General features: G+C 39.7%; 1 protein-coding gene across 1 annotated transcript; it reads right to left on the bottom strand.

Annotated features, from left to right (window-relative positions):
• Positions 1-374: 374 nt before the first annotated feature.
• On the bottom strand, positions 375-26,827 carry katnal1 (katanin p60 subunit A-like 1). The gene is made up of 11 exons (XM_078545366.1): positions 26,697-26,827; positions 24,313-24,488; positions 20,423-20,586; positions 16,530-16,695; positions 10,352-10,479; positions 10,163-10,268; positions 6,500-6,658; positions 5,430-5,556; positions 4,435-4,569; positions 3,982-4,108; positions 375-3,552 (listed from the first exon to the last, which is right to left on the bottom strand). The coding sequence occupies exons 2-11, from the start codon at positions 24,472-24,474 to the stop codon at positions 3,354-3,356; spliced, it is 1,473 nt and encodes a 490-aa protein (XP_078401492.1). The 5' UTR covers positions 24,475-24,488; positions 26,697-26,827; the 3' UTR covers positions 375-3,353.
• Positions 26,828-27,935: the final 1,108 nt, after the last annotated feature.

The following is a 27,935-nucleotide window of genomic DNA, read 5'->3' as shown; positions in this document are numbered from 1 at the left end:
GATGAGGTAACAGAATTGGTTAGGACACTGGGCTTTCATGACTAGGGTCTGGGCTCAAATTTATCCCAGGCTGACAGGATGGAGTTCCCCTTTTCTAAGCAGTAAAGATGACACCAAATAAGCCTGGGCAGTCTCAAACCTAGTAAGGTACAGCTATGTAGCAGAAACTACCCTTAAGAAATTTTGGGGCTGAAATTAGTTTTATGCAAGCAAGAAACTACCAGTAGGCTATACATCTCACCAGATACTCAGTTTGGGCATACATCGGATGGCCTCTGCAATACCATCCATTTTGTACTACCATCTAAGACAAATTTCTCCCCAATGGCAAGTAGGCCGTTTGCCCAAATGAAATTGAATAATTGGAAGCCAAATTTTCCACAGTATTAACCTCTGATTTACTCCAAATGATATAAATGCACATCCTATTCTGAAATGACACACAGATAATAGATTCATTTTACTATCTCATACAACATCATAGGTTAGCACAATGATCTTTGAAGCATTTTGCAGGTACAGCTCAGTGACTGTAACTTTAAAAAGATGAACTTGCATTTATATAACATCTTCCAAGAACACAGGATGTCCAAAGCATTTTATAGCCAATGAAATACTTTTGAATGGCAGTCTATTACTGATGTAATTTAGGAAATATATCAATTTCTGCACAGCAAGTTCCCACAAACAGCAATGCGATAATAATCATGGTATATGGAGTACAGTAGCTTACCAGTTACCACTGGTAACATTATATTGCAATTGTCACACTTACATTTTGGAGAATGATTTGGTCTCTGAACATCTCTTGGCCAAGATCTGTCTTTCAACCAATATCAAAACAAATTAAGTGGTGATTTATTGCATTGCTGTTAAGACACACTGATATGCACAAATTAGCTGCTGCCTTGGCTTATGCAACAAATGGCTATACCTAATTAATTGTGAAGCATTTTGGGATCTCTTGAGAATATGAAAGATGCTTTATAAATGCAATTTCTTTCTTCTTTCATAAAATACAAGCTATATCGTTAAACATGGTTATTTTTTAAAAATCCAAACGCCATTAATAATTAAAGTGTAGGTTTACTAAACAGGTTGAACAGAATTATCCCATTATTACCAGAGATTTCACAAAAACTAAAGAAGAAATTTTATTTAGAACTCTTCCATAACAGCAAAAAAAAACCATAAATAATATGCTCAAATAAGTAATACAATTGCTTATTACCAAAACAGTACATGTAACGCTTTTATAAGGACACAATATAAAATGACATAAAACATTAGCATCTCTTTTTCTATAAAGTTTTTGTTACAAAAAGTGCAAGTACTAAAAGAATGCTCATAACCATAACTAAACATGTAATACTGAGTTAGCACTATTCAGCAGAGCCAAAATGACACTTTTATATATTAGTCTCAACGTTGGAAAAAAAAATCAATTGGCTTATAGAACATACCAAGCTTGAGAATGATACAAGATATACCTGCCCACTCATGCTTCTTCATCATACATAGTAAAAGAATGGAAAATTTTAAATTGTTCCGCAAACACTGATGTTCCAATGCATTGCACTGTGTATCCAAGGATGGGTTGAATCCTAATTAGCTTTCTATATTGTTACTATGTATACAGACATACTAATGAGCTGAGTATGTGTTAATAGGGCTGTTCACATCTGCCCCTATATTGTAGCCGCATGACGAGCAAATTTAATTTAAAAATACTAGTTTGTTTCCTGCACTATGTAACATGTCAGAAATAAATTTCCAATTTGCATTTACTGTGCCAAGACATTTGAAACTGTTTTGGAATTATTCATAAATTAGCATGTCTTGTGTTAATTGATTAACTCAACTTTATAATAACAGTGCATATGAAAGTAAAATGATTAGTTCCGAGAAAAGAGAACCAAATAGCTCCAAAGATTAAAAACTGTTGCACACAAGTACCGATTATGTGCTTTTAAGTCCCTTATCAAAACAAAAAAATTATACCTTTGGTAGGTGAGTAGCCAATATTAGTCTCTAAATCTAGACTTGCAACTGAAAATGGGGATAAGGGCTTGCAATAAGAGGGTGGACATAAACAATCAATCAACATAATGGCATGCTACATGGCACAGGTTATAACCCAAATATCAAGGGAAAAACAAAGCGATGCTTTGGAAGATATACAATAGATTTGGGTAGTGTTGATTGTTTTCTCAGTTGATTTTCTTTATTAAAAAAGTCACATAGCTGCTCAGCAGTTTATGCTACCATGCCTGAGATATGCAACCTGGTATTAGGGTTTTAGAGCTAATAGATGGCTGTACCTTGATGAGGCTCTGCAATTTGAAATGTGCAATTTTGAATAAATTTTTAAAAATTCAAATAGTGTAACATTTGCTTATTAACATGAATGGTCTGGGTCCTGAAATGGAAGACAAATTTAATGTTGGACAAATCAGATAACCTCACACCATACTGAAGTTAAGAAAATTAAAGAATTTGAGACATTTCAGTCCTTTTGTTCTGTGAAAAAAATATTTTCAGAAAAGTATTTAACAATTGTGAAAATATACGTCTGTAAAACTGTATTTCAAATTATGTTCATGTGCTCAAGAGGGCTACTTGACTGTTAGACACTGCATTCATCCCAATTAGTGCATATCTGAATTTTGGTAAGTGTCCATATCAAGCTACTTAAAAAGAGGAATTTTTAATTTTAAAAACATCATTGCAACTTCTAAAATATTCTGCCATTGGACAGATAGCTAGCTACGATTTCGCAAACTATGAAACCTTGGTTGTTGAACACATGGTCCTATAAGATCGTGTAGCTAAGTAACATGGTTTCTTTCGAATTTGGTACCCAAACCAAGTGGCTCTATTACTGCAATGCACTATATGGCTGTTAACAATTTTATAAATTTGAAGCATCTAACAAAGGAGTATATAGAATTGTAGAATGTATCTGGCAATAAATATGAGTAGGGAAGGAAATTAGATATTTTCAATATGCAGCACAGCTTTGTCAGTGAAATGCTAATTAATAATTTGACCAACAATAAACAAGGGGGCAAGGGTTGGAATCCTATTTTCTTACCAGCAGGTCAACACATCAAATGATTTGAAATAGCTTCCTCTTTTACCTAATATGTGTCAGATTAGTTTATTAATGCATTAAAGTGCTTCAATTTGCATGTAATGAGTCAGGATTGATGTAAATTTGATTCTCAAGGCTTAAATTGATAATGTATTGTCTATTAAGAACCAAATGTGCAAAAATAATCTTCATATCCTATGACTTCACACAATATATATTACTCAATACCTTCCACATTGAGGTACACTACCGCAAAGAATTACACTGAACCAAACTCGGCCATCCACGTTGCATACTTTTCAAGATCTGAAGCAGAAACTGATTTGGAGATTTTCTTTAGAGACAGCTCAAAGTCATCCATGGTTACAGGCATTTGTAACTCCTCTTTGGACAAGGCTTTGATTTCTTCTGGTGACAGGCCTTGAATTCGACGCCGCATTGCCATCATGGAAGCATCTCTAAAAACAGTTAAAACAGTAATCATAGACATAAATTTATTTTTAAAAAGTCCAAGTTTCCATTCAATCATCAGATTCTTCCTTCACCCCACTATTGCACTTTCCATCAGCTTGGATATTGACCTTTCCATGATCAATGGACATGATCCAACTATTAATTTCCTTCCACCTACTAGGCACATCAATCTGTTGCTCTTTGAACACTCCTTTGTCCGATTACATTCCTGTGAAGTGTCTTAGAATATTTCCCACATTAACGTGCTACATCAATGCAAGTTAGTGTTGAAGTTAAATTCAAAGGACATAAGTTTGATTGTTAATGCTGGGATTCAAACTTATCTTCTGAATGGGCCACATCACCTTGTTTCTAAAGTTACTAGGCCACCCTTTGGACCACCGTTTTATCTTAGTTTGGTTGAAAATCCTTGCCTGCAAACGTTTGTGATGTCTGCGCCAGAATAACCTTCCATCTTCTCAGCAATAATTGTAACGTCAACACCCAGAGCAACATCTACTCCTCGGAGATTTATTTTCAGCAGTTCTGCCCTCCCACTTGCTGTTAAGAACAGAAAATGACTTTGCTTTTAAAACAGCAACAAATTACAAAGTAATTCCAGAATGTAATTGAAACAGAAAATACTTTTACATTGTTTGTTAATAAAGCTCAGGCATTGGCTTTAGATAATAGACTATACCTTCAGTTATTCATGCACCAATTATAAAACAATCACAAACTGAATTGTCTCATTACTGAAAAGAAGAAATGGCTTCAAATATCAAGTAACTAAAAGTATAACATAAAAATATAACATGTATGTTATATATATTCACAAAAGATACTACACTTCTAATATGCCATTAGTAGCATTCAAGGAGCTGTACCTGTAGGCAAAGAAATGTATACCCTTTTTTCCAGTCTCCTCCTCAAAGCTTCATCTATATCCCATGGGAAATTTGTGGCAGCCAATACCATAACCATTTTGGAGGGATCCTCATTATCTGAAGCACCCCCTACACCTGCAATAAATAACATTAAACGTTTTGAACGAGTGTTACGGAAAATGTTTTTCAATATCTTGGTCTTCCAGAAATAAAGCAAATTGAGTTTAAACTAAGCTAGTCTCATCTATCAAATAGTTTAGATTTTTCTTTGGTGACAGCAATAACAAGTGTGCACGCATATCAGATCTGTTTTAATGTACATCCAGGCTACCTCATTTGTCACCTTTTCCACGTAACTGTGCTCCAAAACAGTTGATAACTTATCAGTGTTAAGTTAATCAATGAACCTGGTGTTCAGGTAGAAGAATGGGATAAAAAAAAAACTGTAAGTCATTGGTTTGTCACAGCATAATTAGAGTTTAATAAGATAAACATAAACACCAGCTCAATTTCCATGCAATGAATCCAATGCAAATTCTTCCACTGCCCTTCTTCCCTCCCTTTTACAATAACCACAATCAGAACCACAGCATTTGGCAGACTTAAAATAAATTTGAATTGCAGCAGTTAAGGCATACACCAGCATAGAATAGGCCTTTAAAGTCAAGAATGGGGTATGATGACAAGTGCAAAACTTGCCTAACTTATGCCATTAGAAGGGCAGTAATTTGTAACTGTTATCTTAACTCCAGGGGTTAATAAACATAATATGTAAATATGCCATAAATATTAGCATTACAGTTGTGTCCAGAGGACAGGACAGTAGTAAAATTACTATAAATGGAGACAAAGCTGAGCACATAGACAAATTTATATATCTGGGTAGGTAGGACTACTTTAGAAGATGGAAGATGTAGTAATGAAGCTAAAAGATAACATTTAAATATTATGCACAATAAATTTACTGATGCCTTTTACAGATAGAGCAAACATACCATCCATCTGAATAAGTAGCTCAGACTTTACTCTACGGCTGGCTTCATGCTCATCAGATGTGCCCCTGCGACTACAGATTGAATCTATTTCATCTATAAAAATAGTTGTTGGAGCATAAAATCGGGCCTGAAAGAAGAGAAAAATCTTAGTATACAGAATGTTATATATATAAAAATCTTACGCATCCATTTTAACAGGCTTATCATTCTCACCCAAAGGACATGATCCCTGCTAGTGTAGCACTCCCTTGACACTACATTTGAGTATCAGCCTAACTTATCCCCTCAAGCTCGAGACTGAAGGTTGAACACAACTTTTGCAGAGGCACAAGTACTACAAACTGAGCCAAGCTGAAACAAAATGATCAAACTTCGATAAGGTGGCACCACTTATGTGAGTGAGTGATCTTTTGAATATTAAGCATATTTTAAGTATTAAATGAATTAGTCACACATTTATTCAGGCTGTCTAGAATTCAGTTTTGTTTTCAAATTCTGCTCATCATTTCCAATTTATTGCTTTGAGCTATTTTGTGCCAACATTTTCCATTGGGAGAATAATTGATCAAAGCTATGGGATAGTGCACGGCAAAGCTAGTCACTTGCATGGATTTCCCAGCCAGCTGAAATTAAAAAACTTTTTTTGGGCTGATTTCCTCATTCTGTCCTGAGCACAAAGGAAAGCTAGGCTTGTAGCTGCATGGAACTACTTGCTTACCAAATAAATAGGACAGGTTTGCACTCAGAAGTTTGCATTCAAAATAATCATGAAAGAGGCAACATAACTTTCTTAGGTGCTATATCAGTTTCCACCTTATTTAATCACAGAAGTGTGGATGGATACTTTCCTCACATTTTTGTGCTTGGGGATGGATGGAAAGTGTGTGTGGAGGTGGTGGTGGTTGGGGGTGGGTGCAGGGGATGAGGGGTGGTGGAAGAGATTATAATTTAGCTATTTGTGTCTAACCCTGCTTTTCCTTAGTGTGAAAAAACTACATTCAATTAAACTTGTTATTTATTAACAGCAGCAAGGAACAAAATAGATAAAGGTAAAAAGCAATTTTACTTACCATTTCAAATAACAAACGAACCAACTTTTCAGATTCTCCTCTGTACTTGGAAGTTAGTGTGGAAGAGGACACATTAAAGAAAGTTGTACCACACTCTGTAGCCACAGCCTTAGCTAGCATGGTTTTACCTGTGCCTGGTGGTCCAACCATTAAGACACCCTGGAATACGTAATGCAGAATATCAACAGAAGTTACTTTAAATTCTATTCAGGATTTAAATAAAAAACAAAATTTAAACAGTACCATTTCCTTTCCTAGCTCATTATACTCTTGAATGCAAGGTGTCAGTGTTCACAATTATTTGTTTAATCTCCAGCCCCAAGTAATACTAGATTCCCTACTATGTCTTCCTTGTATTTTGGAAGTGCAGCCTCTACATACAAACAAGGTATGTTAATCGTCCCTTGTCCCTCGCCCTTTGGGAGGTGGAAACCCTGGGGACACTATCCCTTAGAAGAAATTGTGCCAGGGTGATCATTCCTCAATCAAGGCCATACCTTTACTTGTTTGCCCGGAGGGGCCAACATTGAGATGCAAAGTAACAGCAAGAAATCTCAAATGCAACAATGAAATCAAAAAGCTCCAAGCCAGCTAGAAGGATTGTACAGGAGTGATGAGCTTCTTTCACACAATGGAGGAAAAATATACCCATATATGTAATCTAATATTCTTTCTATTTGTCTAACCACCAAAGAATTGCATGTGGACAGTACTGTGGAGCACAGCAATGCCAAAGCTAAGTTGCTCAGTCAAGATGGTACAGCTTAGTAAACGCATATGTACAGCTCCATGCCACTGCCGTTCACAGAGGGTTTTGAAAAATACTCCACCTGTTGGTCCAAAAAGTGAAATTGCGCAAGTACACTGTATACTTGGAAGCAATCCCAACTTCTCTCAGTGCTTTTCACACTGTCTGGAAGTAAAAAGACAACCATACACCGCTTGCTCCTTCTATCCATATATTTATTAAAATGTGGTCCCCGTCAATGTTCCCTCTAATTTTTCTTTCTACTAGGTAGGTTACAAACTCCCCTGAGCACTACTATCTTGAACATGGGCAGCTTACATTTTAAACATCACTGAACTTCCACAAATTTGAGTGGCCTGTTTACTTCAATGGACAGTGCATTCCAGATTACTATATGGCTGTGCACACACATACTTTAGAACAAATACTACTCTCCTCCCACTGGTCCCATCCTCCCTCTCCCCTCCTCACCTATCCCATTGAAAGGTTAAAAAAAAAATCTCATCCTTTCTAACCATCATGTTCAAGTCAAATTAAGTGCTTTTAGTAACTTGATTACAATAATCAGTCAACTTAGGCAGACAGAAATTTCCTTCAATCCAATGGCAGTCCCATTACTAAATTAGTAATCACATTGTTGTGTCCAAAAAGCAGGTGCAACACACTCATTTCTACCTCAAGGACAGAAGCCACTATACCATGGCAACTCAAACGTTTTAAAAAACCAGTAATAGTGCACATAATTTTTTTTAAAGACCCATTTATTCAAAAGACCAATTTATTTACTAAGCTATGGCTCCTTGGATAGCATTCTCACCTTTGATTCAGGAGGTCATGGGTTCAAGTCCCACTCCAGGACTTAAGCACAAAAATCTAGGTTGACACTCCAGTGCAGTGCTGAGGGAATGCTGCACTGTTGGAGGTGCCATCTGTCAGGTCAGATATTAAACTGAAGTTCCTTCTGCTCTCTCAGCCAGACACAAAAGATCCTATGGCACTATTTTGAAGCAGAGCTGTCCCTGGCATTCTTGCCACTATGTATCCCTCAATTAATATCACAAAAACTTAACTGGTCATTATCACATTGCTGTCTGTGGGAGTTTGCTGTGTCCACGTTGGCTGCCACATTTCCTACAATAATGACTACACTTTAAAAGTACTTAATTGGCTATAAAGAGCTTTGGGACATTGAGGTCGTGAAAGGCACTATACAAATGCAAGTCTCTTTCTTTCCCTTTTAAAGTGCCATCCAAGTTCCTCTAATGGATGAATCCAGAACTCAGGGGCTTTAGTTTAAACTTAAAGCGAATCCATTTAGTGGTAAAGCTAGGAGGCATTTTTACACACAAAGGCTAGCGGAACTTTCTCCCCCAAAAAGCTGTGGATGCTGAATCAACTAAAATTTTGAAGACTCCGAATTTTATTGGGTAAGAATATCAAGGATTTAGAAGAAAAACAGGCAAATCGAGTTGTGTAAAGATCAGTCATGATCGATTAAATGGCAGAACAGACTGGAGGGTTTGAATGGCCTCTATCTTTTCCTAGAAATAATCTTTTTAGAAGGCATATATATTAAAATTGTAGAATTACATGGTAACATTGACAAAGAATTTGTAGGTTTAAAAAAAATTATGTTCATATTAGAAGAATCTGAAAAATAGGAACTTTTCTACTCAAACTACTGAATAAATATGCCCATTAACTGGTACAAATAAGCAATACTGATTTAAAAAGAATAATTATAATACATTTTATAGAAATTCTTATCCCAGAAAGGGTCATCTAATCACATGTTCTTCTGGTGGCAAAGGAAGCACAGAATTTTCTTCTTATAAAAATTTAAATAATCAGGTTTCGGGCGGCGAGGTTATGTAGGGTTGGACTTAAACAAGCAGTAATGTTTTATGCCTAACAGGTATTGGGCTCAGTCCATCAGTACTCTTCCTCTTCGCACAAATGACAACTTGATCTCAGGTTGGTTGCCACAAGAGTAAAGGAAGGAAACAACAAACAGTTACCAGGCAGTAACACAATACTGAGTTTAAATCGCACCTGTTTTACTTTGGGAGGTTAACTTTATGCGTAGTATTCTTATAGCTCCTCTTCTTACATAGCCATTGGTCCACATTTAACACACAATAATGAATGTGGAGGACATGAAGTTAAAAACTAAAGTATAAACAACATGGAAAGGCAGCTTAATGTAAATGGTACTGTTTTGAGGACAGGTGCAAGAACTGGGGAGTGCATGTTGAAGATGGCAGGACAATTTAATCATTAAGAAAACATATGGGATATTTGGCTTAGCAAAGAGGCATTTAATACAAAAACAAGGAAATTATGCTAAACCTTCACAACTCTCAGGTTAAACCTCAGCCAGAGGAGTGTGTGTAATTCTGGGCACATACACATGTCAAAGATCTGGAGAGGGTAGAGAGGAGATTTAACCCAGGATAATAGGAATGAGGGACATCAGTTAGGTGGAGAAATTGGGGAAGCTGAGACTGTTCTCCTCTGAGCAGAGAAGGTTAAGGGGGAGCCCTAATCGAGGTATTTTAAGTTATGAGGGGTTTTGATCAGGCAAGTAGGGAGAAACTATTTCTTCTGGCAAGAGGGTCAATAACCAGAGCTGGTAGACCTCATAGATTTAAAGTAACTAGCCAAATAACTAGAGGAAATAAGGGGAAATTTCTTCACATATGGTTAAGATCTGGAACACACTACCTGAAAAGGTGGTGGAATCAGATTCCGTAAGAACTTTGAAAAGGCAATTCAACATGTTCATGAAGATGATGAAGATGCCGAATTATGGGGAAAAAGTTGAATTGGACAGCTCTTTCAAAGGGTTGGCATAGTTGTAACAGGTCAAATGGCCTACGATTCTATCAAGATCTCAACAAAAAACTAATTCCTACCTTCCAGGGTCGCCTTATTCCCTTGAAGAAGTCAGGCATCCACATGGGTAGCACTACAGCTTCTCTCAAAAGTCTCTTAGCATCTTCTAAATCAGCTATATCATCCCTGAACAGAAAATGAACATGCTAAGCCTTGCACCCATGACCAAAGCCTGAGTATTTTTAAAACCTTAGTATTAAACATAATACCAATGGACATTGGGATTCCTGGAAATAATATCTCTCTCCAGAACATCAACTAAGTCCTTATCATAGCCAGTTCCATCAAATCTTTTGCCATCTGCATCTCCTGCCGCTTCCTGCAGATTTCTTCTGCCCTGTAATGAAGATGACAGGAGACTATTAATACTCTATTATCATTGCCGTTTGTCAGTAGGCATACAAAAATACCAAGTAGATTTTCAAAGCTCATATAAGGCGGCAGATACTGTCTCATTCTAGTCCCACCCTTTGAAAAGCAAGTGGTGAGCATGAAAACACCAAAATGGAGTAGCCCAACCCTTTGCCACTTAGAATGCCAGAACATTAGAAGGTCATCATTTATCTTTCTTTTAAGCTGAGGGATGGGAAATTAATAGCCATCTGAAGGGTATTGAGATTTTGAAATTGTAAAATGTTTTAATATAGGCAACTTTAAATGTTTGGTTCCCACTAACAAAGTAACCAAAAATTAATGGCCCGCATTTTCCTGTGCTAATATCACAGCAAAGCTGCTAATAACAGCAAAGCTGTCAATGCTTGCCACCGTTGCACAGGTGCGAACCCCCGCAACTTCACAGGCATTGTGATGCATAAATTCAGAAGTAGCGGGAGCCATTTTGTGCTGCCCTGGAGGTTTTGCTATTGCACTCATTGACTTTAAGATTAAACAGTAAGAAATAGCACTGGCAAGAATTTGGGCTGATTGCCTATGAGTAACAAAGTATTTTCACTACAACATTTTAGGGCTGATGTTTCCAGGCATAAAGACCCTCCTCTGAAGTCTCTTCATGAATAATTTTAAAAATCCAAACACTCCATGAACACAGGTACTGGAAAGCATTTCAACTTTCAAATTGACTGTGGGAGTGATCTCACTTTTGAAACTGTTTAAAGTCTCTTTAACACCATTCTGATGCATAAAAATATGTATAAATTTATGATTTTTGCTTAAAAAGGTGACTCAGACTTTACTGCATAATTTTATGATTTTTTAAAAATGATTCTGCTCATATGATTTCCCTTTCACAACAAGGTTTTGTGAAAGAGAAATCATGTTTGGCTAATTTATTCTTTGAGGAAATCACAAGTAACATGGATAAAGGGGGCCTGAACATGGGGTGTACTTGGATTTCCAAAAGGCATTTGATAAAGGTACAACATCAAAAGGTTACTACATAAAATAAGAGTTCACGGTGTAGGGGATAACATATCGTGAATGAGGATTAGTTAGCTAACAGGAAGCAGACAGTAGGGATAGAGGCTATTTTCGGGTTGGCAAGCTGTAATTAGTGGAGTGCCACAGGGATCAGTGCTAGGGCCTCAACTATTTATAATCTATATGAATGACTTGGATGAAAGGGCCGAATGTATGGTTGCTAAATTTGCTAATGACACCAAGATAGGTAAGAAAGTAAATTGAGGAGGACATAAGGAGTCTGCAAAGGGATGAGATAGGTTAAGTGAGTGGGCACAAATTTGCCAGATGAAGTATAATGTGGGAAAAACTTGTCCACATTAGTAGGAAGAATAGAGAAGCAGTGTATTACTTAAATGGAAAGAGATTGCAGAACTCTGTGGTACAGAGGAATCTGGGTGTCGTGGTATATGAATCACAAGAAGTTAGTATGCTGGTACAGCTAGCAATTAGGAAGGCAAATGGAATGTTGTGGCTTATTGCAAGGGGAATGGAATATAAAAGTAGGAAAATTTTGCTAGAATTGTGCAAAGCATTGGTGAGACCACATATATATAGGTTCATTTGACTGATTCCTGGGATAAAGGGGTTACCCATATGAGGACAGGTTGGGCCTGTATCGATTGGAGTTTAGAAAACTGAGAGGTGATCTTATTGATACATAAAAGAGCCTGAGAGGGCTTGCCAGGATGGATGCTGTGAGGATATTTCCCCTTAGAGACTAGAACTAGAGACCCCTTAGTTCTAAGGGGTCATAAGCCAGGGACTCTCATGAGTCAGCGGGGAAATTTGCGCTCTTCAGGGATGCTTTGATGCGTTTCGGCTGTCCTCCTGGGAGTTTCCTACTGCAACCGAGTTCTAGAGCAGTTGCTTCGAAGTCTGGTGTCAGGCATACGAATTGTGTGTCCTGCCCAGCAGAGCTGGTTTTGAGTGAATAGCACTTCGATGTTCGGGAGAGGATGCTGTTGTTGGACTGCCTTTCTTGCCACGTGATTTGAAGGATCTTGCAAAGGCACTGCTTATGGTACTTCTCCAGTGCTTTGACGTGCCTGCTGTATGTTGTCCAAGTCTCTGAAGCTTATAGGAGTGCGAGAATCACTGCTGCCCTTCTTAGGTTTGAGATTCTGGTCCTCAAATACACTTTTCCTCAGTGGGCTGAAGGCTGAGCTGGCACACTGAAGACAATGATGAATTTTGTCATCTATGTCTCCCTTCGTCAAGAGGAGGCTCCCAAGATACGGAAAATGGTCCACATTTTCCAGGATCTCATGGCTAACCTTAATTAACGGGGACCGTGTTCTGCTGAGAGGACTGGTTGAAAGAAGACCTTAGTTCTCCAGGCATTTAGTGAAATGCCCATTTTCTCATATGCATCGGAGGAGGGGTCAACTGGAGCTCAGTTTCTGAGCGAGCACACACACACAAGCATCACCTGCATACTGAAACCCTATGACCAAGGCTGGAGTGGTTTTAGACTGGCGATGGAGTAGGTTGAACAGTTTCCTGTCTGTTCTGTAAATTATTTCCATGCCTGTGGGTAATTTGCTGGAGGTGAGGTGCAATATTGCAGCGAGGAAGATGGAGAAAAGAGTTGGTACAATGACACAGCCTTGTTTGACCCCAGCCTACACAGAGGTAGGGTTTGTGGTGGTTCCTTTGGTGAGGATCACAGCTTGCATGTCATCATTGAGTAGGCAGAGAATGGTGACAAATTTCTTAGGGCAGCCAAATTTGAGGAGGATATTCCATAAGCCTTTGCAGTTGACAGGGTCAAAGGCTTTTGAGAGGCTGAAAAAGGCCATGCAAAGCTGTTGGTGTTGTTCCTTGCACTTTTGTAAATTTTCCACGCAGTGAACATCATGTCTGTGGTGCCTATCGATGGACGAAAACCCCACCGCGACTCTGGCAGGAACTCCTCGGTCACTGGAAGGTGGTGGTTGAGGAGGATCCTTGCAACAATCTTCCCTGCGCAGGTATCAGGGACACTTCTCCGTAGTTACCTTCTTAAATACAGTCTTGATCACAGCATCCCTGAGATTCTCCCAGCAGGCGTTCTTCTTCCCAGATCAGGGATTTGAAGTAACATTCATGCCACACAAGTGCCTGGTAATGACAATCTCCAACAAAAGAGTTTAACATTTCCTCTTGACATTCAAGAGCATTACCAATGCTGAATTCCCAACACCAGAAACATAGAATAATAGTAGGTCATTTGGCCCTTCGAGCCTGCTCCGCCATTCAATATGATCATGGCTGATCCTCTATCTCAACGCCATACTTTCATTCTCTCCTCGTACCCCTTGATGCCTTGAGTCTAGAAATCTACTTCCTTCTTAAATATATTCAGTGACTAGGCCTCCACAGCCCTCTGTGGTAGAGAATTTCACAGGTTCACAATCCTCTGAGTGAAGAAAGTTTCTCCTCATCTCAGTCCTAAATGACCTACCCCATATCCTGAGTTTGTGACCCTTTGTTCTAGACTCCCTAGCCAGAGGAAACATCATCCCTGCTTCCAGTCTGTCCAGCCCTATCAGAATTTTGTACGTTTCAATGAGATCCGCTCTCATTCTTCTAAACTCCAGTGAATACAGGCCTAGTTGGCCCAATCTCTCCTCATATGACAAGCTTGCCATCCCAGGAATCAGTCTGGTTAACCTTCGCTGCACTCCCTCTATTGCAAGTGTATCCTTTCTTAGGTAAGGACATCAAAACTGCACACAGTACTCCAGGTGTGGTCTCACCAAGGCCCTGTATAGCTGCAGTAAGACATCCTTGCTACTGTACTCAGGTCCTCTCACAATGAAGGCCAGTATACTAATTGCCTTCTTAACTCCTTGCTGCGCCTGCATGCTTGCTTTCAATGGCTGGTGTACAAGGACACCCAGGTCCCTTTGAACATCAACATTTCACAGTCTATCACCATTTAAAATAATACTTTGCCATTCTGTTTTTCGCACCAAAATGGATAACTTCACACTTATCCAAATTATACTGCATCTGCCATGTAGTTGCCCAATCACTCAGCTTGTCTAAATTGCTTTGAAGCCTCTTAACACCCTCCTCACCACTCACATTCCCACCCAGTTTTGTGTCATCAGCAAATTTGGAAATGTTACATTTGGTTCCCTCAACTAAATCATTGATATACATTATGAACAGCTAGGGCCCAAGCATTGAGCGCTGTGGTACCCTACTGGTCACTGACTGCCACTCCAAAAGAGACCCATTTATTCCTATTCACTGTTTCTTGTCTGATAACCAATTCTCAATCCATGCCAACATATTACCCCCAAACCCATGTGCTTTAATTTTGCAGACTAACCTCTTATGTCAGGGTTTATCAAAAGCTTTCTGAAAATCCAAATACACCACATCAACTAGCTCTCCCTTATCTATTCTGCTAGTTAGGTCCCCAAAAAACTCCTGTAGGCTTGTCAAACATGATTTCCCTTTCAGAAATCCATGTTGACTTTGTCTAATCCCATATTTTCTAAGTGTCCTATTATCACATCCTTTATAATAGACTCCAGCATTTTCCCTACCACTGGTGTTAGGCGAACCGGTCTGTAATTCCCTGTTTTTTCCCTCCTTTTTTAAAATAGTAGGGTTACATTTGCCACCGTCCAATATGCCAGGACTGTTCCAAAATCTACAGAATTTTGGAAAATGACAACCAATGCATCCACTATTTTCAAGGCCATCTCCTTTGATACCCTGGGATATAGATTATCAGGCCCTGGGGGTTTATCAGCTTTCAGTCCCATTAATTTCTTCAGCTTTTTTTTTAGTAATACTAATTTCCTTCAATTCCTCCTTCTCACTAGACCTTTGGTTCCCTAGTATTTTTGGGAAGTTATTTGTGTCTTCATCCAAAGGAGTTGTTTAATTTGTCTGCCATATCTTTATTCTCTATTAAAAATTCTCCCGTGTTGGACAGTAAGGGACCTCCATTTGTCTTCACTGATCTTTTTCTTCTTACGTACTAATAGAAGCTTTACAGTCCTTTTTGATGTTCCATGCAAGCTTACTCTATTTTTTCCCCTCTTAATCAATCTCTTTGTCTTCTTTTGCTGAATTCTAAACTCTAAACCTGATCCTGGGGATCACTAATACCCAAAGACTTAAACTAGCCATACAAATACTGTGGCTACAAGAGCAGCTCAGCGGCTGAGTATTTTGCAACAAGTAACTCACCTCCTAACACCCCAAAGTTTTTCCACTATCGACGAGGCACAAGTCAGGAGTGTGATGGAATACCCTCCAATTGCGTGAATGAATGCGACTTTAACAACACTCAAGAAATCTGACATCGTCCAGGGCAAAGCAGCCCATTTGATTGGCAGCACATGCAGCAACTTAAACATTTAATCCCTCTACTACCGGCACACCATGCCTGTTGTGTATACATACAAGGTGCATTGCAGTTAACTCACCAAAGCTTCTCTGACAGCGTCTTCCAAACCCATGACTCTACCACCTAGAAGGACAAGGGCAGCCAGTAAATGGCAACAGCACCACCTGTAAGTTCCCCTTGTTCGCACACACCACCCTGACTTGGAACTACATCGCTATTCCTTCACCTTCGCTATGTCAAAATCTTGGAACTCCCTCTCTAACAGCACTGTGGGTGCACCTACACCACATGCACAGTAGAGGTTTAAGAAGGTAGCTGACCTACACCTTTTTAAAGATAATGAGGGATGGACAATGAATGTTCGCCTTGTCGGCAATGCCCACATCCCAAGAACAAATAAGAAAAACTCCTGGGACATAGCTGAAGAACAGGCTACCACTTTCTTAGAAAGATCGACAGTATAATGAAAATAATGCAAAGTACGTGGTTTTTGAATAAGCATATGGTTTAATAGTTCTAATATCTAAACTTATTAGAACATAGCCTGCCATCCTGCTTCTGAGGGAAAAGAACAAGTTTCACAGTTACATAATTAACAAGCAGCACCAAATGCATACCTTGTCATCTTTTCCTCTTGCTCTGGAATCACTGCTATGCTTGCTGCTAGATTTTTCAACTCTACCAGCCTGCTGACCTCGACCCACAAGTCCTCGTGCCTGGACAACTGGTGATTCTTTTCGCGCAGGCTTAACCTCACGATTCTGCCGCTTCATCAAAGGAGCTCTGTGAAATTCAATGTGACACTGTGTTAGGGGAACAGTCATGCTCCTGTCAGGTGATGCCAGAAGAATAAGCTAAGCGATCAGCGCCAACTGAATCTTTCCAAGAGGCCTAACTGAAAAATGAAATTATTGATCATGAATATTTTTTCCAAAAAAATCAGCTTATTTATTGTTAACGCAATTAAATTTGACATCCACAAGTAAACTGCAAATTCATACTAAATTATTCTTTTAAAACAGTATTTAAAACCCCACTCAATATAAAAATGTGTTATTTAATTCTATGTCTTTAAATGTAAAAACATTCTCAATAAATTTATTTTAAAAATATTTTCCAAACAAATGTTATTAGACCTTTTGCCTTCACCTGGACTTCAGTTTAATATCATATCCATGTAATGGCACATCTAATAATGCAGCAATCCCTCAGTACCACCCTGAAGTGTCATCGTAAATTACTTACTCAAAATTGGGGCATGAACCGATAATCTTACAAATCAAATGCAAGGGGCTACCACTGAGTCAAGCTGATAACAAATCAGATATAAACTGTAATCCTTGGGCCATCTGACAGTTACATTTACTTTTGAAACCTGACAACCAAAAAAAGCCATCACCAATGTCTGAAGGGCAATGGCTTGAGCTTAGAAATCATTTTCATTTCTCTTGGACAAAATGGCCAACCTTTCAACAGTACTGTGTAATTAACTACCGTAGCCTCTAAATCAGAAGAATTACCAATTTCAATCTGCAGTCTGATATTTGCTCCATTTTCTATTACACCAGAACTACTTTAATCTAAAACCATACTTGTAAGGCAAGTATTAATCTTCACGGTAAAGGACATAATATATTGAAAATTGTGGAGAACCTAATATCAAATGAGAGTGAGGAACATAAAGAAATTATTATTAAAGAAAAAGTATTGAAAATAAATGTGATTAAAAGCTGCTAAGTATCCGAGGTGGCTGTAAAGACAATTGTTGGTACTGGTTAGAATCTTTCAAAATTCTCTAGATTCTAGAATGGCCCCCATGGATTGGAAGGTGGCAAATGTACCTCCACTTTTCAAAAAACGAGAGAGAGAGAAAACAGTAATCTATGGGCTATGATAAAAATAGAAATGCTCAGACATCATCTGTGGAGAGAGAAACTGAATAAATGTTTCAGGTCAACGATCTTTCATCAGACCTAGAAAAGTTCAAAATGTATTAGTTTAGTTTTCAAGCACATCAAAGGTGAGGAACGGGGGCGGGGGGGGGGGGGGGGGCAAGGTGGGAAAAAACAAAAGGAAAGGTCTGTGATAGGCTAGAAGATAGGAAAGATTAAATGACAAAAGTTGACGGTGCAAAGCCAAAGGGATTGTAATAGGGCAAGTAAAGAAGCAAACAGGAGGTGTGAATGGCACAATATTGGCCAGTTACCCTGATGTCAGCAGTAGGGAAAATGCTAGAGTCCAATACTAAGGTCATGGGAACATAACAGTAAAGTGAAAAATCACAAAGTTAGGCACAGCCAACCTGTATCTCTTTGCAGTTTCTTTGTCATTTTCACAGCTTACTTCCTTACGTAGCTTTGCATCAACAAAGTCTGATATATTACACTTGCTCCTCTCGTCTAATACATTGATATAGATTGTAAACAGCTGAGGTCCAAGTACTGATCTTTGCGGCATTCCGCTAAGCACACCTGCAATCCCGAAAATGACTCTCTTGTTCTTACTCTTGCTTTTCCGCCCATCAATCAATCCTCAAATTTGAGTGGGAAATAGTTTGACAAATCTATTTTTTATTCATTCATGGGGCGTGAGCATCGCTGGCAAGTAGGTATTTATTGCCCATCTCTAATTGCCCTCAAGGTGGTGGGCCACTGCCTTGAACCACTGCAGTCCACATGGTGTAGGTAAGCTTACAGGAAGGGGGTTCTAGGCTTTTGACTCAGCATGAGTGAAGGAATGGCAATACTATTCCAAGTCAGGATAGTGAGAGATTTGGAGGGGAATTTGCAGGTGGTGGTGGTGGTCCCGCGCATCTATTGCCTTTGCCCTTCCAGATAGAGATCAGGGGTTTGGAACATGCTGTCGAAGTCTTGGCAAGTTGCTGCAGTATATCTTGTAGGAGTTCATGTTTTAAGTGTGGATGGGGTGCTGATAAAATGGACTGCTGTGTCTTGAATGGTGTCAAGCTTCTTGAGTATTGTTGAAGCCACACTCATCCAGGCAATTGGGGTGCATTCCATCACATTTTTAACTTGTGTCTTAAGATGGTGGACGATTTTAGGGAGTTAGGAAGTGAATTACCTGCTGCAGAATTCCAAGTCTGAACTGCTCTTGTACCCACAGTATTTACATGGCTGGTGCAGTTAAGTTTCTGGTTAATGGTCACCTCCAGAATTTTGGTGCGGGATTTGAGTGCAACTAGCAGGGTAGTTAAGGGGGAACCAGTGGATGTGGTATGTTTAGATTTTCAGATGACATTCCATAAGATGCCACACAAGTGTGTGTTACACAAGTTTGAGGATTAGTTGACGGGCGGAAAAGCGAGAGTTAAGAACAAGAGAGTCATTTTCAGGATTGCAGATGTGTCTAGCGGAATGCCACAAAGATAAGAACTTGGACCTCAGCTGTTTACAATCTATACCAATGTATTAGATGAGAAGAGCAAATGTAATATATCAGACTTTGTTGACGATGCAAAGCTATGTAAGGAAGTAAGCTGTGAAAGTGGCAAAGAAACCGCAAAGGGATACAGACTGATTTAAGTAATTGAGCAAGGTGGCAGATGTGTATATGGTGAAGAGGAAGTTATCCACTTTGGAAAAGCAGCATTTTTTTTTAAAGTGAGAGATTAGTAAATATTGGTATGCAGAGAGATTTAAGGGCCCTTGTACATGTATCACAGAAAGTTAACACAGGTACAGCAACGCAAGTGGTATGTTAACATTTATTGCAAAGGGATTTGTGTGTAAGAATGAAGAAATATTACTACAATTATAAAGGGCTTTGTTGAGACCACGTCTAGAGTACTGTTTACAGTTTTGGTCCCCTTCACCAAAAGATATACTTGCCCTAGACAGGGTGCAATGAAGGTTTACTAAATTATTCCTGGATGAGGCAGCTGTCCAAGAGCAGAATATTCTCAGGAGTTTAGAAGAATGAGAGATTATCTCATTGAAACATATAAAATTCTTACAGGGTTTGACAGGATACATACTGCAAGGTTGTTTCCCCCGACTAGAGGTCATAGTCTCATGATAAAGGATCAGCCAATTAGAACTGTGATGAGAAGAAATTTTTCCATTCAAATTGTAAATCTTCAAAATTCTCTATCCCAGAGGGCAGTGGGTGCTCAGTCGATGAATATGTTTAAGAACAAGATCAATAAATTTTTGGGTGCTAAGGGAATCATGGGATAGGGGATAGAGTGGGAAAGTGGAGTTGATGTAATTCAGTCATAATCTTACTAAATGGTGCAGCAGCCTCGATGGATGATATGGCCTATTACTTCTCCTACTTCTTATATCATTTGCCCACCACTAAGCACAAATTAGCTGGCATATAAACGTTGGAGTTTTACTGCCATTGCCTTAAAGTTAATGCTTTGCATCATCATACATACAGCTAACTGATGTTAGATATAGATTTTAAGTAGTGTTAACTAACAGAAAGGGAGAACTCATACTCAAAACTCAGTTTTACAAAACTAATATTCAGTATTAACTGTACAAACCGGTGTTCAACGGGAATAGGTGGTGGCCAAATACCAGGATCTCTGGAAGATTCATCTTGCTGAGGTGCAGAGAAATCAGTTGGAGGTTTCTCTACTCTAAAGCTTTCCAAAGTGTTAACAATACCTTTGACCTGCTCATACTCTTCGACTAAGTCTTGACGAACCTGGAAAAGAAATCACAGCAATACTCTTCTGTTCATTATTTCTGTGACAGAATTCCTTTGAGGCCTGTTTTTTGACCTCCTCAAACAGTAGATTTTTCTAACTGTAGTTGAAAATGATCTGGGAACATTTAAATGGAAACCACTCCCTGCCCCTTATCTTGGAAAATCTCAAAATTAATATGACCAAATTGTGCATTTATTGCAGCTTTTCCTTTTAGCCCAGCTCATATTTGAATAGGAATGATACAATAATGCAAATTACCCATTAAAATAAACCTCAAAAGTCACATCCAAATAGAAAAAAGTGAGGCAAGCCAAAAAAAACTGGAAAAAAGATGGTATTTTTCAAATGAACAGAATTCCATTGTCTCCTCATAGGTCAGAAGATAAATGATGTATAGCTGGCATCCAGACTAATTAAATGCCAGCTTTGAAGTCTGGCTTGTGCCAAACTAGTTCATTTTAACCAACACTGTGAATCATTACAATTGCTTTCCATATTTCTAGTCTTTGGAGAAGAAAATTGGTCAGAATGCCTGCTCCAAATTGTTATCCTACTGACTTTGTACTTGTTCAACAAGTAAAAGGTAGGATCACCACAAATGAACAATCCAATCAGGCATCACAGGTAAACAGAATTAAGGGTCGTGAGGACTCGAGACGTCGACTCTTCTCCACCGATGCTGCCGGACCTGTTGAGTTTTTCCAGGTAATTCTGTTTTTGTTTTGGATTTCCAGCAACCGCAGTAGTTTTTTGTTTTTATCACAGGTAAACTGTTCCTTTTGTTGAAGCACTGCCCATATCAAGGCATAGAGCACGTTGGGGAGGATGTTAATTTTTTTGTTAGAGTCCTCATCTTAAAAGGTTTATTTTGTAGTGCCATTAAAGATCACACCATATACTAAAAGCAGCCTATTTCCCTATGCAATCCTCCTAAAACATCAAAAGCTCACATTTTTCAGGGATGGAATATAGCGGACAAAACATTCCAAGGTATTCTATTTGACTCTGAACTGAACTTCCGATCCCATACTATCCATTACAAAGACAGCCTACTTTTATCTATCTCCACCTTAGTGGCATTGCCCACGTCCGCCCCCACTTCTGGCCATCTGTTGCTGAAACACTCATTCAAGCTTTTGTCACCAAAGGACAAAAACCAATGCTCTCCAAGCTGGCCTCCACCCCCCACAAATCCCAGTACTTAAATTCCCCTGCCCTTGTCTTATTCCACACCAAGTCCCATATGTCTATCAGCTCATTTTCACTGGCCTACATTGGCGCCTGATCTCCTAATGCCTCTCCCACCCACCGAATACATCTTTCCTCTCTCTTTGGCTTGTTCTGCAACACTCATCCCACCACTGGGAGCTGTGCCTTTAGCTGCCCAGGTTTCACTCTCCACAAACCCCTCTGCCTTCCCAGTGCAGGTTATTGCTTGTGGAAGTATAGACTTGGTAGTGGATAGATTGTAAGGCTTGAAATCAACTGCCCTGGGTCAGATAGGACATATGGAATCTTGATGCTCTAATTTAGTCAGAACATATGGGTCAGGAGGGATGAAGAAGTCAGTGCTGGGAAGCAAAATATAAGGCATGGTCAAAAATATATAGCATTGTTCCTCTTGATGTTCAATTTAAGAATTTTTAAATTTATCATGATTTAATGTTATACAGGCAACTTTAAAAGGTAGAGGTGGCATGGTATCAAGGGAAATAGGTGAGTGTTTTTTGCGTATATATGGAAGCTGACCTCCAAATAATGTTAGAAAAGAGCAGCATCTAGACGAGGATAAAGGAGGCAGCACAAAGTGGATCCTTGAGGACTACAGAGGTCACTGCGGAGGTGGGATGAGAAGTCATTCTGGGAGGTGTGCTCACAGCATGGGACAGGTATGAGTGAAACCATGCAAGAGCAGACCCACAGAAGGTGAAGCGGTAAAGTAGGATACAATGATAATAACTGGTCCAATATTTGGTGTCCAATTCTCTTCCTAGTTTACCAATTTCTTCTACACTCTCCTTCCCCATTTCTTTAAGTAAAATTCCATCTTGCTTCCCCTTCTGGATTTCTATCCTTCTCCATGTCCAATTTAATTAATCTCTTTTTTTATTTTAGCATGAACCTATCAACATTGTATTACTGTGATGAAAAAAGGGGGGGGGAAAGAAACTTAACTTAAGTTTAAATCGGAGTTGGAGTTCAGGAAGACTAGTTCCCAGCAGGCATTGGGACATCTGCACATGCGCTGGCAGTGAATTGGCCGCACTTACGTAGTTCAAGTTTTTCTTCGTTTTCATGTTTGCTGCGTATGCGCCGGCTGGAGAACAGCCACAGATGTGCAGTTAGTGGCTTTTCTTGTCTTCAGGCAGGAACCAGGCCTGCGCACATGCGCAATTCATTCTTTTAGCTCTTTAGGCCGGTAATCCGTCCTGAGAGCATGTGCAGGAGAAAAGGAGAAGAAAAAGAAGAAAAGTGACACAGCGCGAAACTGCAGGTCAGGTGATCTGAAGAGGAGTGCTATTGCAGAGATGTCATCCCAGGGAGGGGGAGGAGTCAGGGAGAAGGTCCCAAACAAGTAAGATCCCAAACCAGGGAGTGGAAACAGGTCCCAGGTAAAGGACAAGGACAGAGGTCAGAAACAGATCCGGTTATGTAAAGCTGAGAAAAAGGAGCAGAGCAATAGGCTCCAAATTAGAGAGAGTGCACTGCGGAGAGCATACTTGAAACAAAGTGGGTTCGAGAGAAGCCTACAGATCCGAGGAGGCAGCTGAAGGTTGGCGACTCCTTACTAAGGGCCTTTAGAGCAGTGGTGTTCTGTTTGGAACAGCCAAAGATCTAAAATTGTGCTTGGAAGGTGAAGCTTGAGTGTACGTGGTGATCCAGGAGAAAGGCAAGATTTAAACCAAGAGGTTAATCCTGGTTGAAGCCATCCAAGTAAGAGTGACTTTTGGGAGAGAATTCCCAGGCGAGTTCTTCAAACGTGGAGATTAGAAAACCTTGTGAGAAAGACAGAGTTTCAGTGAGACCAGTTGGATCACGGTGTGATGAGCATCCGGGTGGGTTGATGAGAAATCCATGGAATCTGTTTTGGTGGCATCTGTCATTTGTTATGGGGTTGGGATGTCTGACCACACTTTGCCTGTTAGTTCACATGCACTGCATGCTTACCCTGAATATTAGAGTATAAGGTAGATACTATAAATTGTATTATCTTTACAAACATGTATGTGCCTGTTAAGATATAGCAGGGGTGAAGGAAAAGTGAATATTTGAATAATTTTCTTGTGTGTTTGTATTGAAATCTTTCCAACCTTTAAGTCTGGTATAACATTGTTCATTTTTCTTGTTTAATATGTTTTATCCTGTGTGTTAAAAGTTCATCAGCAGACACCTATGAATTTGTTCAGCAACTGTTCTCCATGGTTTCAAAAAATAAAATTAAAAGTTAGCATCTATCAAGCCAGGTTTCACTCTGGGATCTGACTTGCCCAGCATTAACATCAGCTGGGGTTGTAACATTACAACATACGAAGCAATTGGAATAGAAGACCCATATCAATCTTATTAGAAAGAGATGTAGTGTATTATTTAGTAGGGAACAAAAATTAAAATTCAAGAACCATCTGGAGACAGTTTCAACTCATGGCTATAGCAAATGTGTAAACAAGAATCCTATTAAAGTACAGGATGAACAGAAAATTTGGTACTGGAAATCATCATACCTGCTGCCATTTGACCTTTAATGATGGATCTCTGATTGACTGACTGTGCTTTTGAATCTGCTGGATCACTCCCTGGTAGTAAACCATTGAAGAATCATAGTTTCCTAGAAGGGCATATTCCCTCCCCTTTTTCACATTATCATAAATTTCTGCCAAACTCATGGTGCTCCACGCTCCTGAAAGATTAAAATATTACAGTATTGAACATGCTTTGGAATCCATGTATCTGCACAAAATCAAAAAACTGCTAGTCCCACTAAAGTTAAAAAGTTTTGAATGCTTGACAATTCCAATTGTTACAATATGTATTTTTGATTAATTGTTTTTTTCTTAATGTGGACAAGCTTCAGAGTATTTCACTCAACAATATGTTGATTGATTACAGCATTCTTAGAACTATAGATGTTTACAACACAGCAGGAGGAAATTCAGTCCATCTCTGCCAGCTCTGTTAGAGCAATCTAAAATTAATCACATCATACCCTTCACTTCCCGTAACTGGGCATCTTCCTTTGCTTTAAATATTTATCCAATTTACTCTTTAGAGATGCATTGGTTTCAGCCTCAACCACTTTCCATGCAGAAGCATTCCATCCACACTCCAACAATGTCCTGTGCAAAAAAATCTCCTAACCTTTTATCTCACTCTTTGTCGCAATTTCAAAATTGATGATACCAACCTGCTCGCTGACTTCCAGACAAGAAAATAGTTTTCCTTATTCACTCTATATTTCGTAACTCCATGACTTCTTAAATCTCATGTTAGCTTTACTGTGTCAGAACAAGTAAAAATGCAGTAATAATGTTTGAGCCTACGAGGCATAACCATGTGTTTTTTCTGACATCTCTGCCCATTTAAAGAGTATATTACCAACAACAACTTTTTAGCACATTTAACATAGTAAAACAGCACAAGGCACATTATAGGAATGCTATCAAACAAAAAGATTTGACAGTCACACAAGGAGATATGAGGGCAGATGACAAAAAAATGGTCAAATATATAGGTTTTAAGGAGTCTTAATGGAGAAAAGACAGGCACAGAGGTTTAAGGAGGCAATTAGAGACTTGACGCCTTTGAGTCTTGACAGCTGAAGGCATGGCCAGCAATGGTGGAGCTATTAAAATCGGGGACTTGCAAGTGGCTACAGGAAAATACAGATATTTGAGGGTGTCAGCCTGGAGATTGTAGAGAAATGGAAGGGGGAGGCCATGGAGGGATTTGAAAACAAGATGACAATTTTAAAATCGAGCCTTGTTCAACAGCCGACAACCAATGTAGATCAGCATAGGGTGAAGGGTTAATGTACTTGGTGCAAGTTAGGACACAGGAACAGAGTTCTGGGTGACCTCAAGTTTACAGATGGTAGAAAGTGAAAGACTGGCCTGAAGTATAATGTTAACTCCGGACTAAACTATTCCAAAGGCATGCATGTTACTGTCAATTTATCAACGGTAGAACTAGAAACTGCTTACATCCTATATGTACCTGACATTAATGAAATTGGTAAATTAAGGTATGCCTAGAAACAAAAATTTAAAAGAAAATATATTTTGCACAGTATGCAGTTAAATAAACAAAGAAAACACCTGTGTTGCCCTTGAGGAAAACGTTTTGACATTATTAGGACTGTTGAGTTTTGAACTATTTTCTTTCAATTGCTCGTGAATTAAATTCATTCGTGGACAAAGGAACTTAAGGAATGCCCAGCCAATCGGTTAAATGCAGAGGAATTCACTATTTTCATACGTATGCATGAGTAGAAAATTTAAGATACAAAATTTCGTTGCCTGGCCACCCCTTTATAGAAATGAAGAGGAGATTTCGCTTGTATCCATAAGAGCTCAGCTTCACATGTAATCCAGGGCTGCCCTGTTTTCTGAAACCCGAGACTGTATTTGACTGGTGAGTCCCTGAAAGCATCTCGTCTCCCAGGACAACCGTCCAGACCTCAGGAAAACACGCGAAAGCCGCCAACCTCGGGGCGGCACAACCTCGGACTCAAACCCCTTTCCTACATTTTATTGTGCAGAGATTGAATTAGTTGCCAATTAGTGACTAGTTTCACGATATCAGCCCTTCCCCAGTCGGCCGGCGCATGTCGGGGTTTGTAGTCCGGCCGCTCGGTTTCTCTGGAGGAGGACCCACTCCTCAACCCTCTCCCCTCCCCTCAGCCGGACTACAATCCCCGGCAGCAGCCTCGGCGCCCCGGCCACTGCCGACCTGCGAAGGGTGGGTGGTGGCGGCGGCGGTGACTACTAGGCCTCGCCGGAGGAGGCGGATGCGACTCGGACAGCTCGCGCTGGAGGATAATACGGGCACCGAACCGGCCTGAGCAGAGACTGCAGCCCCGGGTCGTCAGGGTGCTGCTGTGTCCTTTTACCTGCGGTGCCGCTGCTCTCAGTCTCTGTTGTCCTGGTTGGGGCGGGGCGGGGCGGGGCGTGGAAGCCAGGCGGCCGGCTGCTGGGCGGTTACCATTGGCAGCGCGAGCTGTGGAGCCCTGCCACACGTCACAATCACCAACCGACCAATCAACGGGCAAGCTGGGATGAGGCGCGGGCGGACTTTTCGAACATAGAGATAAACCCCTTTCCTGCAGAAGGTCACCCCATGGGCGGGGGCTGACAGGCACTGTGTGGGCAAGGAATCTGGCCTCAGACTTCATTCCTTTGTAATTCTTGCACAATTCAAAAAAAAATACAAGCAGAAAAATCCCTCCCCCACCCACCTCTTGCAACTCTTATGCTTTCTCTTCTCAGTTAGGATTTTAAAAATTTATTCTTGGGACGTGAGCATCGCTGGCAAGGCAACTTTTAGTGCCCATCCCTAATTGCCCTTGAGCAGGTGGCAATGACCTATCTACTACTGAGTGGCCTGCTATGCCATTTTGGAGGGCAGTTAACAGTCAACCAAATTAGGATGGGTCTGGAGCTACATGTAAACCAGACCGGATTAGGATGGCAGATTTCCTACCCTGAAGGCTGATTTCCCTGAACAACTGGATTTTCATAAGAACCCATCTGTTTCCCCTGCAACTAAACATAATTAAAGTATACAATTAAAACCTACGATGCAGACATCCCGTTGAATTAGTTTTTCTTTTGATTCCTACCCAGCAGCCATTGATTGCCTCCCATCTCCATTGGATTCCTAAACCCTGGGAAACCCAGTCAGCAGCTGTTAACCTTAAATCAGGTTCCCAAATGCACTGTGGATGCCTGATTTTAATGTTGTAATGAAGTTCTCCACTAACACATATATGCAACCTACTGCCATAACATGGCAGCATACATATAAACAGTGGGTTGGGGATACATTTCTCAGGGGGGAGGTTAATATCAACCCCAGAGTTTTTGCATCAAATACAGAAGACTGGCAGTAAAGCAATGATTCTTAAGTAAAACATTGCCAGTTGTGATAAAAGTGTTCCATAGCCCTTAACATTTATCATTGTATGAATAAAATATTTTAGTATTAAGATCTTCTACCATGGATTTATTGTGGATAGGTTTGAGGGCATTTAGTTTTTTTAAATTAAAATCCTGTATGTTGGACAAAACACATTTTCTTTTCATTTGAAATTTGCAATATGTAAAAATATTTTCATATACGAGTTTATTTA

This window comes from Cetorhinus maximus, chromosome 7 (assembly GCF_964194155.1).
Source record: "Cetorhinus maximus chromosome 7, sCetMax3.hap1.1, whole genome shotgun sequence".
NCBI classification, from domain to species: domain Eukaryota; kingdom Metazoa; phylum Chordata; class Chondrichthyes; order Lamniformes; family Cetorhinidae; genus Cetorhinus; species Cetorhinus maximus.
Note: the sequence above shows the minus strand (reverse complement) of the source record. Positions and strands in the feature narration are given on the sequence as shown.

Coding starts and splice junctions, on each gene's coding strand:
- katnal1 (XM_078545366.1), bottom strand. CDS start 24,474: ATGAGTTTGGCAGAAATTTATGATAATGTGAAAAAGGGGAGGGAATAT. Junction 20,587..24,312: donor TAAAGGTCAAATGGCAGCAG/GTATGATGATTT, acceptor TTTCTTTTCCAG/GTTCGTCAAGACTTAGTCGA. Junction 16,696..20,422: donor CCTATTCCCGTTGAACACCG/GTTTGTACAGTT, acceptor TGAATTTCACAG/AGCTCCTTTGATGAAGCGGC.